Here is a 16223-nt window from a genome sequence, read left to right on the forward strand (position 1 = left end):
CCCATGTTTCTCTAGGTGGATACATTTACTGTGGGGATATAGAGCCCATTGTATGGTCCATTGTCTGGTGTAGTACGGGTTGGGCTTTGTGTTTTACTTCAAAATGATATCTTCATGGATTGTGACCAACTCCAAAGATTACTACATGATATTATGTTCAAAGTTTCATAAGTTCTAACCATAGTGTTATTCATTTGTACAGGTAATTGACAAACTGAAAATAATGGAAACTCTTGAGTAAATGAGGGATATAAAGTATATTCAAAGCTGGTGCTTCCACACAGGTGTGGTTCCTGACAAGGGTTGCAAAAGATCAGAAACTTTCAGGGAAATGTCCATGGGAAGTTAAGCCCGGGAATTTGGGGAATTTAGCTTAAATTCATCAAAAAAGTTAGCTTATAACAGTGAACCTTTTTTGTGGGATACACATAAGGCAATTCTAGGTCTTGTGGCATATTTTGGTTAAACTATCCTCAATTCAATGGAATTGCAACCCTCTGCATGCACAGTGCATTCTTCCATCACATGTACAGCTGATTCTCAAGATCTTGCACACTAATGAGATGCTATTGAGCCCACACTACTACACTGTCTGAGCCAAGGACTACATGCTTTCTGGTAAGTTTTGATTACAATACTGGGTGGGGTGAATATATTTAATGACATACATGATTTTTTGTTAACTAGTAAATAGCAGCGTACAGCAAAGTGTGTTTAATAATTTCTAACTTAACTGCTAGTTAGTTTTTGCTACCATGTGGATTTTAGCTTGCTTGAGCCTGCTAACTGAGGAGTGTTAATTCACCTGTTTCCAAACATGTTTCATTTTAAAACATTTATCTTACAAAGGAGTTGTTTAATCTGACTGCTTAACTATTTATCTGTACATGGAATTGTATATATATATATATATATATATATAAAAAAATAAAAAATCTAATTTTTACAGGAAAATTCCACGGGCACTATCTGATGTGGAGACATTTCACTGCAGCTAATGTAGAAGGAAAAGCGGTGTACATTTGCAAATAATGTGCCAAATCATATGTGAAGAATGCAACAAAGATGCAGAATTATCTGGCAAAGTGCATGAAGTTCCCTCACTGCTCACAACAAGCAACCTCCGACAAAAGTCCCTCTACTTCTATTCGATGTGAAAATGATTAATCAGACACCTTATCGATAGCAACAGTTCATGGTCCTCCTGGAATCAGAAGTTTTTTGACTCAATGGAGGAACATAGTCAGAGAAATGCTGATGAATGTCTTGCTCGAGCTGTGTATGCAACTGGTTCACCTCTGATTCTCACATGCAATGTTTATTGGAATAGATTTCTTCACCCAGCATACACCATCCAACCAGACAACATGCTTTATCTACTCATTTGCTGGATGCAGAGTTCAACAGAGTTCAAGTGAAGGTCAAGCAAATCATAGAGAAAGCAGACTGTATTGCAATCATCTCTGATGGGTGGTCGAATGTTTGTGGGCAAGGAATAATTAACTACATCATCTCCACCCCTCAACCAGTATTCTACAAAAGCACAGACACAAGGGACAACAGACACACCGGTCTCTACATTGCAGATGAGCTGAAGGCAGTCATCAATGACCTTGGACCACCGAAGGTATTTGCACCCGGTGACAGACAATGCTGCGAACAGGAAGGCTGCTGGGTTAAAGTGGAGGAGTCCTACCCTCACATCACACCCATTGGCTATGCTTCTCATGCATTGAATCTGCTCCTCAAGGACATCATGGCACTGAAAACAATGGATACACTCTACAAGAGAGCCAAGGAAATGGTTTGGTATGTGAAGGGTCATCAAGTTACAGCAGCAATCTACCTCACCAAGCAAAGTGAGAAGAATAAGAGCACCACATTGAAGCTGCCCAGCAACACCCATTGGGGTGGTGTTGTCATCATGTTTGACAGTCTCCTGGAGGGGAAGGAGTCTCTCCAAGAAATGGCGATATCACAGTCTGCCGATATGGACAGCCCCATCAAAGAGGATCCTCCTGGATGATGTATTTTGGGAGAGAGTGGTAAGCAACCTGAAACCTATAGCAGTAGCCATTGCATGTATTGAGGGAGACAATGCCATCCTGTCTGTGTTCAGACTCTGCTTGCAGATGTAAGAGAAGAAATCCATACTGCCCTGCCCACTTCACTGTTGCTCCAAGAAGAGGAAACTGCAGTCCTGAAATACATCAAAAAGCTTGAAGACTTCAGCCTGAAGCCCATACACACCACAGCGTACATGTTGGACACCAAGTATGCTGGCAAGAGCATCCTGTCTGGTGCAGAGATCAACAAGGCCTATGGTGTCATCACTACCCTGTCTCGCCACCTTGGCCTGGATGAGGGAAAGGTTCTTGGCTGTCTGGCGAAGTGCACTTCCAAGCAAGGGCTTTAGGATGGAGCTGCAATATGGCAGTCGTGCCGACATATCTCATCAGCCACCTGGTGGAATGGACTTTGGATCTGTGGCTCTTTCCCCTGTTGCCTCCATCCTCCAAATCCCACCAACATCAGCCGCCTCAGAGCGCAACTGGTCCTTGTTTGGGAACACACACACCAAAGCACACAACAGGCTTACCAATACAAGGGTTGAAAAGTTGGTCCCCATCCGGGCAAATTTGAGGCTTTTTGAGCCTGACAACGAGCCATCCTCAACAAGGTTGGAAAGTGACAGTGAAGATGAGGCCTCAGAGTCTGATGTTCAAGAGGTGGACATTGAGGAGGTCCAGGGAGAAGACATGGAAGCCTGAGAGGAAGACAACCAAAGCTTTAGTTTCTAGACTATCATTTTACAGATTTATGTTGAAAACATTTTTATGTGTTGTGATGGATCGTTGGGGATCATTCAATATTCCCTTTCTTTTGATGTACAGTGAAATCATCCCATGTGAAGAGTCAACTCATTTAATTAAAGTTCAATTCATAACTAAATAGTTTTTAAAAATGTATATTGGAAGGATTTAATCATTTGCAATTACTTATGATAAGGTTAAATGTTTATGTTTCTGTCTCCATATGATATGGTAAATATATCCAATCAAAAAACATCTACATTTAAATGGTATTAATATTAATTTGAATGTATTTCCGTTAATTCCCATATATTCCCGTTAATTCCCACGGAAAGTTTCCACCTCTGAATATTCCCCAAAATGTGCAACCCTATTCCTGAGTTAATTAAGCAGTTAACATCCCATCATGCTTAGGGTCATGTATGAAAATCCTGGGCAGGCTACCATGGCTATTACCCCATACGATGACAATTCCCCTGTCCACAGGGCACGAGGGGTCACTGAATGATTTTATGAGTATGAAAACGATGTAAACCATATGCTATGGCTGTCTCAGTCACCAGATCTTAACCCAATTGAACACTTATGGGAGATTCTGGAGCCACCTAAGACAGCGTTTCCATCACCATCAGCAAAACACCAAATGTTGGAATTTATGGTGGAAGAATGGTGTCGCATCCCCCCTATAGAGTTCCAGACTTGTAGAATCTATGCCAAGGTGCATTGAATCTGTTCTGGCTCGTGGTGGCCCGATGACCCATTAAGACACTGTAAATGTTCCTTGTGCTATAAAGTTGAGACACTACTGTACGAGAGGTCAGAGAAGTAAACATCTTAATGGGTTCTGGTTCACAGGGACCATGTGCAACATCAACCTTGACGAATGTGCCCTACACCCGTGTCACAACGGTGGCACCTGCATCGATGGCATCAACAGCTTCACCTGTCTGTGTCCAGAGGGTTACCATGACACCACCTGCTTCTCCCAGATCAATGAGTGCCTTAGCAACCCGTGTATCCATGGCCACTGTCAGGACAAAGTCAATGGGTGAGTCTGTCTTTCTCATCTGTTTCAATGCCAAGGAAATCACTAAGTTGTGTCTCGTTTAAATCTAGAAATCTTCCTTACATGTATGGTATGAATATATCTACAGTAAATTCCTAAGTATTCATAAAAGCTGTGGATTTGAGGACTCAAAGTGGAATTTAGTGTCTGTTACTCTGATATTGAGCTTTCCCATCTTTTCCTTAGTTACAACTGTCTGTGTGACAATGGCTGGAGTGGCAAGAACTGTGACATCAACAACAACGAGTGTGAGTCCAACCCCTGCATGAACGGAGGCACCTGCAAGGATATGACGAGCGGATATGTCTGCTCCTGCAGAATCGGCTTCACTGGTGAGTAAGTGTGTGTGTGTGTGTCCGTGTGTATGGTCCTCGAGATTGCACTCCCACCATCAATACATTTTGTATTGTTTTGATCTATTTGACCCTAACTCTTAACTCAAACTCATGTGCTTGATAACTTCTTGACCTTTTGATTCCAGGTCCAAGCTGTCAGACCAACATTAACGAATGTGCCTCCAATCCCTGCTTGAACCAAGGGACCTGCATCGATGATGTCTCTGCGTACAAGTGCAACTGCCTACTGCCATATACCGGTATGAACATATTTGGCTATTGTGAAATATATGTCTGATTGTCTATCTAAGCGTAATGATTTGGTATTTCCTTGTTCTAGCTTCTCTAAGGCATTAGACATACAGGAAAAACTTGCTCCGGAAGACCAAGCTGTCAATGAATGTCCAGCAGCAAGACTTCCTCTTGGCTAAAACTCCAGCATCTGTTGTGTTGACGTTGTGTCCCTGATAACAGTACAGGGAAATATTTTTAAGAAGTCCTCACATCCATTCCTCCCTCGTATTATTTGAAAAACAGATAATGATGGACTGACTGCCTTTGGGCAACCTTTTTATCTATTCCCTGAGTTTTCTTTTTGGAAAATTCCACCCTGCGTTGAGAGCTGGAATAATAGTGACTCTGGTTGTGTGACGGAGGGGTGGGAACTGAACGGCCCAGCTGCTTGTCACATTTCCTGTTTGCAGACTTCCTGTCTCACAGAACAGCAAATGCCTTGACAATAGCAGGAAACTCCAGCCTGCTTCCTGTCCGTGCTGGGTGTCGTGGAAACAGACAGATAGGGAAATGTCTCCGTGGGCCCAAACAGCTCTGCTCTCTAACACTCACAGACCTTTTCACTGTGGGCAAGAAGCCTCTTGAATGAAGTGTGTATTTAAATGTCCAATAAAAGCATTATCTATGTAGGGCGATCTATCCAGTATCCAGACACCCACTACTTCCAGTTATGATACTCTGGTTCTGAAAACAATAATATTAGACACGATAATAATATGAGAACAATAATATTGAACAGCTCATGTCCATTATCTAAAAATGTGTGTGTGTGTGTGTGATAGGTGAGAACTGTGAGACCCTGCTGGCACCCTGCAGCCCCAAGCCCTGCAAGAACGGAGGTGAGTGTCAGGAGTCTGAAGACTACGAGAGCTTCTCCTGTGTGTGTCCAGAGGGCTGGCAAGGTGAGCGAGCAATATATTTACAGTAGATGATATGTAATTCCTATGCATGTACAGTGCCTTCAGAAAGTTTTCCCAGCCCTTTACCCTTTCCACATTTTGTTGTGTTACATCCTGAATAAAACATCTATTCAATTGAGATTTTGTGTCACTGATCTACACACAATACCCCATAATGTTAAAGTGGAATTTTGCTTGTAGAAAATCTTGGTAATTACAACAACAAAAAAACTATTGCTGAAATGTCTTGAGTCAATAAGTTCAATACTAGTGGTTAACAGGATTTTTGAATGACTACCCCATCTCTTTTTTAAAATTGTTTTACATTTTTATTTCACCTTTATTTAACCAGGTAGGCTAGTTGAGAACACCTTTATTTAACCAGGTAGGCTAGTTGAGAACACCTTTATTTAACCAGGTAGGCTAGTTGAGAACACCTTTATTTAACCAGGTAGGCTAGTTGAGAACACCTTTATTTAACCAGGTAGGCTAGTTGAGAACAAGTTCTCATTTACAACTGCGACCTGGCCAAGATAAGGCATAGCAGTGTGAACAGACAACACAGAGTTACACATGGAGTAAACAATTAACAAGTCAATAACACAGTAGAAAAAAGGGGAATCTATATACATTGTGTGCAAAAGGCATGAGAAGGTAGGCGAATAATTACAATTATGCAGATTAACACTGGAGTGATAAATGATCAGATGGTTATGTGTATTGGTGTGCAAAAGAGCAGAAAAATAAATAAATAAAAACAGTATGGGGATGAGGTAGGTGAAAATGGGTGGGCTATTTACCAATAGACTATGTACAGCTGCAGCGATCGGTTAGCTGCTCAGATAGCAGATGTTTGAAGTTGGTGAGGGAGATAAAAGTCTCCAACTTCAGCGATTTTTGCAATTCGTTCCAGTCACAGGCAGCAAAGAACTGGAACGAAAGGCGGCCAAATGAGGTGTTGGCTTTAGGGATGATCAGTGAGATACACCTGCTGGAGCGCGTGCTACGGATGGGTGTTGCCATCGTAACCAGTGAACTGAGATAAGGCGGAGCTTTACCTAGCATGGACTTGTAGATGACCTGGAGCCAGTGGGTCTGGCGACAAATATGTAGCGAGGGCCAGCCGACTAGAGCATACAAGTCGCAGTGGTGGGTGGTATAAGGTGCTTTAGTGACAAAACGGATGGCACTGTGATAAACTGCATCCAGTTTGCTGAGTAGAGTGTTGGAAGCAATTTTGTAGATGACATCGCCGAAGTCGAGGATCGGTAGGATAGTCAGTTTTACTAGGGTAAGTTTGGCGGCGTGAGTGAAGGAGGCTTTGTTGCGGAATAGAAAGCCGACTCTTGATTTGATTTTCGATTGGAGATGTTTGATATGGGTCTGGAAGGAGAGTTTAGAGTCTAGCCAGACACCTAGGTACTTATAGATGTCCACATATTCAAGGTCGGAACCATCCAGGGTGGTGATGCTGGTCAGGCGTGCGGGTGCAGGCAGCGAACGGTTGAAAAGCATGCATTTGGTTTTACTAGCGTTTAAGAGCAGTTGGAGGCCACGGAAGGAGTGCTGTATGGCATTGAAGCTCGTTTGGAGGTTAGATAGCACAGTGTCCAAGGACGGGCCGGAAGTATATAGAATGGTGTCGTCTGCGTAGAGGTGGATCAGGGAATCGCCCGCAGCATGAGAAACATCATTGATACATACAGAGAAAAGAGTCGGCCCGAGAATTGAACCCTGTGGCACCCCCATAGAGACTGCCAGAGGACCGGACAGCATGCCCTCCGATTTGACACACTGAACTCTGTCTGCAAAGTAATTGGTGAACCAGGCAAGGCAGTCATCCGAAAAACCGAGGCTACTGAGTCTGCCGATAAGAATACGGTGATTGACAGAGTCGAAAGCCTTGGCAAGGTCTATGAAGACGGCTGCACAGTACTGTCGACAGTACTTATCGATGGCGGTTATGATATCGTTTAGTACCTTGAGCGTGGCTGAGGTACACCCGTGACCGGCTCGGAAACCAGATTGCACAGCGGAGAAGGTACGGTGGGATTCGAGATGGTCAGTGACCTGTTTGTTGACTTGGCTTTCGAAGACCTTAGATAGGCAGGGCAGGATGGATATAGGTCTGTAACAGTTTGGGTCCAGGGTGTCGCCCCCTTTGAAGAGGGGGATGACTGCGGCGGCTTTCCAATCCTTGGGGATCTCAGACGATATGAAAGAGAGGTTGAACAGGCTGGTAATAGGGGTTGCGACAATGGCGGCGGATAGTTTCAGGAATAGAGGGTCCAGATTGTCAAGCCCAGCTGATTTGTACGGGTCCAGGTTTTGCAGCTCTTTCAGAACATCTGCTATCTGGATTTGGGTAAAGGAGAACCTGGAGAGGCTTGGGCGAGTAGCTGCGGGGGGGGGGGGGGGGGGGGGGGGGGGGGGGCTGTTGGCCGAGGTTGGAGTAGCCAGGCGGAAGGCATGGCCAGCCGTTGAGAAATTCTTGTTGAAGTTTTCGATAATCATGGATTTATCGGTGGTGACCGTGTTACCTAGCCTCAGTGCAGTGGGCAGTTGGGAGGAGGTGCTCTTGTTCTCCATGGACTTCACAGTGTCCCAGAACTTTTTGGAGTTGGAGCTACAGGATGCAAACTTCTGCCTGAAGAAGTTGGCTTTAGCTTTCCTGACTGACTGTGTGTATTGGTTCCTGACTTCCCTGAACAGTTGCATATCGCGGGGACTATTCGATGTTATTGCAGTCCGCCACAAGATGTTTTTGTGCTGGTCGAGGGCAGTCAGGTCTGGAGTGAACCAGGGGCTATATCTGTTCTTAGTTCTGCATTTTTTGAACGGAGCATGCTTATCTAAAATGGTGAGGAAGTTACTTTTAAAGAAAGACCAGGCATCCTCAACTGACGGGATGAGGTCAATGTCCTTCACACAACATACAATCTGTAAGGGTCTTCAATCGAGTAGTGCATTTTGAGCACAGATTCTACCACAAAGACCAGAGAGGTTTTTCAGAAGGAAACTGCTCAGGGATGGTGACTTTAAAACACCAATGGTGACTTTAAATCACTTACAGAGTTTAATGGCTGTGATGAGAGAAATCTGTGGATGGATCAACAACACTGTAGTTACTCCACATCACTAACCTAAATGACAGATTGAAAAGAAGGAAGCCTGTACAGGATAAAAAATATTCCAAAACATGCATCCTGTTTGCAATAAGGCACTAAAGTAAAACTGCAAAAAATATGGCAAAGAAATGAATGTTATGTCCTGAACACAATGCTTTATGTTTGGGTGCAAATCCAACACAACACATCACTGAGTAACATTCTTCATATGTTCAAACATGGTGGTGGCTGCATCATGTTATGGGAATACTTTTCATCGGCAAGGACTAGGGAGTTTTTTAGGATAAAAAAACCCACAATACAGCTATAAGCACAGGCAAAATCCTAGAGGAAAACCTGGTTCAGTCTGCTTTCTAACAGTCACTGGGAGACAATTTCGCATTTCAGCAGGACAATAACCTCAAACACAAGGCCAATTATACACTGGAGTTGCTTACCAAGACGACATTGAATGTTCCTGAGTGGCCTAGTCACAGTTTTGACTTAAATCTGCTTGAAGATCTATGTCAAGACATGAAATGGGTGTCTAGCAATGATCAACAATCAACTTGACAGAGCTTGACGAATTAAAAAAATAATAATGGGCAGATACTGTACAATCCCAAAAAGATGTAGAGCTGTAATCACCGCCAAAGGTGCTTCTATAAAGTGTTGACTAAGGGGTGTGAATACTTATGTAGATTAGATATTTCAGTATTTCATTTTTTATAAATTTGCAACAATTTTTAAAAACATGTTTTCACTTTGTCATTACGGGGTATTGTGTGTAGATGGGTGAAATAAAATCGATTTAATCCATTTTGAATTCTGTCTGTAACACAACAAAATGCAACAAGTCAAGGGGTATGAATACATTCTGAAGGCAGTATATGTACGTTATCTGTATTAGGTTATCTGTATGTTATCATACCAAATATGTCTATATAAAATTATGAAAATGGGCAAAGGATCTCAGTGCTGTGTAGTAAACCTCTCCACTCTCTCCTTTCCTCTACCCTCTCTAGGACAGACCTGTGAAGTGGACATTAACGAGTGTGTAAAGAACCCCTGTCTCAATGGGGCCACCTGTGAGAACACCAAAGGCAACTACCGCTGTGGCTGCAAGGCCGGTTATGCTGGCCGCAACTGTGAGACCAACATTGACGACTGTAAACCCAGTAAGTCTCCTATCATCTTCAAGACTTCATCATAAAAACAGGTTAAAATGAGACAGTGGTCGTGTCTCAATACTCTAAAGTGGCCCCCTGTCTCTTTTATTTCATGACAGATAGGTGAAAGGCCACCACATCTCTATAAATCCTGTCATGTTCTTTCATGTCAGTAAAACATAAGGAAAGGAAGCTAGTCAAGACTATTGAGTTGCAGCCAGTCTGCTAAGTTATAAGCTAACCTATCTCCCCGCTCTCTTCCCCCATAGACCCCTGCAGCAATGGAGGATTCTGTCGGGACGAGGTGGACAACTTTGCGTGCACCTGCCTGCTTGGTTTCCGTGGCACTAAGTGTGAGGAGGACATCAACGAGTGTGACAGTAACCCATGTAAGAATGGAGCCAACTGTACAGACTGTGTCAACAGCTACACCTGCACCTGCCCACCTGGCTTCAGTGGGATACACTGTGAGAACAACACACCCGACTGCACTGAGAGGTAAAGGGAGCTTGAATTCCTATTTAGTTTGGATTTCTCTATCCTCACGTGGCCTGTTGCGTCTCTGTCACAAACGATGAATGCATCTCCAAACTACTTTCTCTTGTCCACTTCTGCCCCCTGTGGCAGACAGTTGAATGACTCAAATATCCCATTATAGCCCAGGATATTCACTCTCAATTCATTTCACTAATTGGACTTGAATTTGTTTTTTGAATGACACGTCTGGTATTGCTTTGTGGATGTTTTGTTTAACAGCTCTTGTTTCAACGGTGGGACGTGTGTGGACGGCATCAACACCTACACCTGCCTGTGCCCACCTGGCTTCACTGGCAGCTACTGCCAACACGACATCAACGAGTGTGACTCCAGACCCTGCCTGAACGGAGGCACCTGCCAGGACAGCTATGGCACCTACAAGTGCATCTGTCCCCAGGGCTACACTGGACTCAACTGCCAGGTACAGTATAGGCCCAGTCACGCTGACTTTACAGTAGACTAACTGTAGGCTATATACCAGGTTGTTATTGTCAAGTAAAATGTGCTTTTATGGATCATGTACTTGGCTAAATAAAGGTGGTATAAATAACTGTAGCTATAAGCTACAGCCCACTGGGCACACACTGGTTGAATCAAAGTTGATTCCATGTCATTTCAATGAAATTACGATGAACCAACGTGAAATAGACATTGAATTTATGTCTGTGCCCAGTGGGTAATGTTTGTATCTGTGAAACAACAGTGTACATGCTTACTTACAGAAACATGTCCCCCTGTCAGCTAACTGTCTATGGTGTGTGTGTCTCCTCAGAATCTGGTACGCTGGTGTGACTCGTCCCCATGTCAGAACGGGGGCACCTGTTGGCAGACTGGCACTACTTACAGCTGTGAGTGCCAGACTGGCTGGACAGGGCTCTACTGTGATGTGCCAAGCGTCTCCTGCGAGGTGGCAGCCAAACAGAGAGGTAACACTGGGGGTGTGAAGGAGGATGTTTGTGTGTCTGTCCTTCTGCATGTATGAGGTGTGTGTGTGTTTGAGGTGTGTGTGTTTGTGTTAGCCTCAATCATCACTATGCAATTAATTTCACACCACTAACAAAACACAGACTACATACTGATCTCCCCTCTCTTCCTCTCCCCATCTCTCTGCCCTCCAGGTGTGGAGGTAATTGCTCTGTGTCGTAACTCAGGCCAGTGTCTGGATGCGGGGAACACCCACTACTGCCACTGCCAGGCAGGTTACACAGGCAGCTACTGTGAGGAGCAGGTGGATGAGTGCATCCCCAACCCCTGTCAGAGCGGAGCCACCTGCACTGACTTTCTAGGAGGGTACTCCTGCAAGGTAGGCTGCTCACTAGGAACACAGCACTGTCACTAATGCACATTACATCCGATTGGTAAGAATTGTCCTAATTAAGTTACATCAAATTTAATTGAATCCAATTTTTCACAGGTGCTGGGTGAAATGCATAACAAATGTAGCCTAATGTAGAAATGATACCTAGACCGAACAATGATTCATGTGGCCAAAAAAGTGTGTGTTTCCTGGTCTTGGTCTTGTAGAAACATTGTCAGTCATGCTCACTTTCCATTGAATGATTTAAATCAGAAAATAAATGAGTGTGTGGGTGTTCTTTCTAAAAAAAAAGTCCTATCAAACTCTGTATCCAAACTGATGACAAAAGGTTGTTTATTAACAGACTCACAAACTGTTCATTTATGTAGATCTCTGATGAGAGAGGATTTGCTGTCCTGTGCAGAAAACTGGCAAAACAACCAGGTAAACAGAAACAGCCTTGTTTCATGTCACTCATTGATTTATCTTTTCCTTCTCCTCTCCTAGTGTGTGCCGGGATACGTCGGCACCAACTGCTCCAATGAGATCAATGAGTGTTTCTCCCAGCCGTGCCAGAACGGAGGCACCTGCATTGACCTGATCAATACCTACAAATGCTCCTGTCCCAGGGGAACCCAAGGTCAGGGCCCTGCCACCCACCTCCACACACTCTTCCACACCACCCACCTCTTTCTCTCTATCCCTCTTTCTGTGCTCCTCTCCAGCCTCCCACTCTCTCTCCATCTATTCCTCTCTCCCCCCGGTCTCCACTGTTCCTCTCCGCTCTCTCTCTCTCACTCGCTCTCGCTCTCAATCCACCACACTTCATTAATTAGGGCTTAACAGCGTCCAGCACATGTCCGAAACTCTCGTCCCCGTCAAATACGGGATTGATTTCTCTCCCGGACATGAAGGGAGTGTGTCTTGTTGGTCAGCTAAAGTACTGGTGAAATGAATGTAGCCAAAAAGGTTTTATAGAAACAAACAAGAGAAACATTTTGAAACGGTAAATGAAAAGATGTATTGAACAAGTACAGGTAGTAAGTACATCCAACCTTCTTGATCCCATGTGGTGGTGTCCCAGCTGAGTGCTTTAGAAGAGGCTGACTGTTCCTCTGCTCTCTCCCGCCCGTCCTCTACCTCGCAGGCGTTCACTGTGAGATCAACATAGACGACTGCAACCCCTTCACAGACCCCGTCACCAACGAGCCCAAGTGCTTCAACAAGGGGAAGTGTGTGGACAGGGTGGGAGGTTACCACTGTATCTGTCCCGCCGGCTACGTAGGGGAGCGCTGTGAGGGGGACGTCAACGAGTGCCTGTCCAACCCATGTGACACCCGCGGGACACACAATTGCGTCCAGCTCACCAACAACTACCGCTGTGATTGCCGTACCGGATACACAGGTAACATATATAACCATCAGACATGTTGGCTGGAGAGTGACTTGGGAGTGGGGTTGGGTTTAGTTTCATGTCAATTCCAATTATTTCATGGGGTTTATTTGGGAAAGCAAGAACAAACTAAGTTAATTTAGTCTGACATTTTTCTGTCTTTTTCGAGACAAATCATTGGACTTGCAGGAGAAATCCCAACAGTAAAAAAATATATATAACACCTCGTCACTGTTTTTCGATAGTATATAGCACCAGAAGATAGAGATGAGCCGGAAGTTTACATACACCTTAGCCAAATACATTTAAACTCAGTTTTTCACAATTCCTGACATTTAATCCTAGTAAAAATTCCCTGTCTTAGGTCAGTTAGGATCAACCCTTTATTTTAAGAATGTGAAATGTTAGAATAATAGTATATTTATTTATTATATATTTATTTTATTTCAGCTTTATTTAACCGGGTAGGCTAGTTGAGAACAAGTTCTCATTTACAACTGCGACCTGGCCAAGATAAAGCAAAGGAGTGTGACAAAAACAGTCAATAACACAATAGAACAAGAAAAATCGATATACAGTGTGTACAAATGTAGATTAGGGAGTTAAGGCAATCAATAGGCCATAGTGGCAAAATAATTACAATTTAGCATTAACACTGGAGTGATAGATGCGCCGATGATGATGTGCGAGTAGAGATACTGGGGTGCAAAAGAGCAAAAATAAAAACAATATGGGGATGAGGTAGTTGGGTGGGATATTTACCGATGGGCTGTGTACAGGTGCAGTGATCGGTAAACTGCTCTGACAGCTGATTTATTTCAGCTTTTATTTCTTTCATCACATTCCGTGTGGGTCAGACATTTACATACACTCAACTAGTATTTGGTAGCATTGCCTTTAAATTGTTTAACTTGGGTCAAACATTTCGGGTAGCCTTCCACAATCTTCCCACAATAAGTTTGGTGAATTTTGTCTCCTTCCTCCTGACAGAGCTGGTGTAACTGAGTCAGGTTTGTAGGCCTCCTTGGTCGCACGCGCTTTTTCAGTTCTGACCACACATTTTCTATAGGATTGAGGTCAGGGCTTTGTGATGGCCACTCCAATACCTTGACGTTGTTGTCCTTAATCCATTTTGCCACAACTTTGGAAGTATGCTTGGGGCCATTGTCCATTTGGAAGACCCATTTGCGACCAAGCTTTAACTTCCTGACAGATGTCTTGAGATGTTGCTTCAATATATTCATATCATTTTCCTCCCTCATGATGGCCGTCTATTTTGTGAAGTGCACCAGTCCCTCCTGCAACAAAGCACCCCCACAACATGATGCTGCCACCCCCGTGCTTTACGGTTGGGATGGTGTTCTTCGGTTTGCAAGCCTCCCCCTTTTTCCTCCAAACATAATGTTGGTCATTATGGCCAAACAGTTCTATTTTTATTTCATCAGACCAGAGGACATTTCTCCAAAAAGTATGATCTTTGTCCCCATGTGTAGTTGCAAACCGTAGTCTGGCTTTTTATGGCGGTTTTGGAGCAGTGGCTTCTTCCTTGCTGAGCGGCCATTTAGGTTATGTTGACATAGGACTCGTTTTACTGTGGATATAGATACTTTTGCACCTGTTTCCTCCAGCATCTTCACAAGGTCCTTTGCTGTTGTTCTGGGATTGATTTGCATTTTTCACACCAAAGTAGGTTCATTTCTAGGAGACAGAACTCGTCTCCTTCCTGAGCGGTATGATGGCTGAGTGGTCCCATGGTGTTTATACTTGTGTACTATTGTTTGTACAGATGAATGTGGTACCTTCAGGCGTTTGGAAATTGCTCCCAAGTATGAACCAGACTTGTGGTCTACAATGTTTTTTCTGAGGTCTTGGATGATTTCTTTTGATTTTTCCATGATGTCAAGCAAAGAAGCACTGAGTTTGAAGTTTGGCCTTGAAATTGATCCACAGCTACCGGAATTCTGATATTATAAGTGGAATAATCTGTCTGTAAACATTTGTTGGAAAAATTACTTGTGTCATGCACAAAGTAGATGTCTTAACCGACTTGACAAAACTATAGTTTGAGTGGTTTAAAAATGAGTTTTAATGACTCCAACCTAATTGTATGTAATCTTCCGACTTCAACTGGAATTATTTACTCTATATGGCATTAAATGTTAACCTGTGATTGGCTTATTGATAAGGGGATTCAGTCCTTGATGTAACTATATCTCTCTGTGACCCTACAGGCCAGCGTTGTGACACAGTGTTTGACGGCTGTAAGAGCAAACCCTGTCGTAACGGAGGGACATGTGCCGTAGCCAGCAACACTCCTCACGGCTTCATCTGCAAGTGTCCACCTGTAAGTTCACACACAACTAAGGCTGCTGGCATATTATACTGCATACAAGACGCATACTGTATATAAAGACATTGAGCAGATGTATTACACTGTGTTGTCATTCATTAAATGTACTGTAATAGTAGTACTAGTAGTATTAGATTGACACATTTGCTCTCCTTCCCCTCTACAGGGCTACACTGGCTCTACCTGTGAGTACGATGCCCACTCCTGTGGGAGTCTCCACTGTCGTAATGGTGGCACCTGCATCTCCGGACACAAGAGCCCCAAGTGTCTCTGTCCCTCCTCGTTCACGGGGCCAGAGTGTGAATACCCTACAGACAGCCCCTGTAACACCAACCCCTGCTACAACGGGGGAACCTGTGAGTACAGCTCAGAAGCTCCATACTACCACTGCGTATGCCCCACCAACTTCAACGGCCTGCTATGTCACATCCTGGACTACAGCTTCCTGGGTGGGTTCGGCCGTGACATCACGCCCCCGCCAGAGGTGGAGGTGAGCTGTGAGATCCCCCAGTGTGAGGAAAGAAAGGGGAACAAGTTCTGTGATACCTTGTGTAACAACCACGCATGTGGCTGGGACGGGGGCGACTGCTCGCTCAACTTCAACGACCCGTGGAAGAACTGCACGATGTCCCTGCAGTGCTGGCGCTACTTCAACGACGGGAAGTGTGACGAGCAGTGCAACAACGCCGGCTGTCTCTACGATGGCTTTGACTGTCAGAACCTGGAGGGCCAGTGCAAGTGAGTGTCATCAGGGTCTAAACACTGAATAGTAGCTAAGGCGAGGCCAGTCCACATGGAGAGCTACTGGTTATGCAGGGTTCAGCTCCAGACATTCTATAACTCACCTGATTCAGCTAATGCTGTAGAGAATAGAGGATGAATAAAGGCTGAGCAGAGATACAAGCTTTTCTTTCATCATTATACATTCCATTAAAAGTCATACTGAATGATACTCTAATCTCT

General features: G+C 44.1%; 1 protein-coding gene across 2 annotated transcripts in view; it reads left to right on the plus strand.

Annotated features, from left to right (window-relative positions):
* The window catches only part of LOC139410777 (neurogenic locus notch homolog protein 1-like), a 52980-nt gene that overhangs the window by 27682 nt on the left and 9075 nt on the right, over positions 1 to 16223 (plus strand). For both annotated transcript variants that reach the window (XM_071156269.1, XM_071156270.1), the window contains exons 13-25: positions 3669 to 3861; positions 4066 to 4211; positions 4361 to 4474; positions 5291 to 5410; positions 9540 to 9692; positions 9953 to 10181; positions 10440 to 10641; positions 10993 to 11146; positions 11339 to 11523; positions 12025 to 12157; positions 12665 to 12922; positions 15142 to 15254; positions 15427 to 15998. In XM_071156269.1, the coding sequence (XP_071012370.1) occupies positions 3669 to 3861; positions 4066 to 4211; positions 4361 to 4474; positions 5291 to 5410; positions 9540 to 9692; positions 9953 to 10181; positions 10440 to 10641; positions 10993 to 11146; positions 11339 to 11523; positions 12025 to 12157; positions 12665 to 12922; positions 15142 to 15254; positions 15427 to 15998 (2572 nt within the window). The remainder of the gene's footprint in view (positions 1 to 3668; positions 3862 to 4065; positions 4212 to 4360; positions 4475 to 5290; positions 5411 to 9539; positions 9693 to 9952; positions 10182 to 10439; positions 10642 to 10992; positions 11147 to 11338; positions 11524 to 12024; positions 12158 to 12664; positions 12923 to 15141; positions 15255 to 15426; positions 15999 to 16223) is intronic.

Source organism: Oncorhynchus clarkii, chromosome 6 (assembly GCF_045791955.1).
Source record: "Oncorhynchus clarkii lewisi isolate Uvic-CL-2024 chromosome 6, UVic_Ocla_1.0, whole genome shotgun sequence".
Lineage (NCBI taxonomy): Eukaryota > Metazoa > Chordata > Actinopteri > Salmoniformes > Salmonidae > Oncorhynchus > Oncorhynchus clarkii.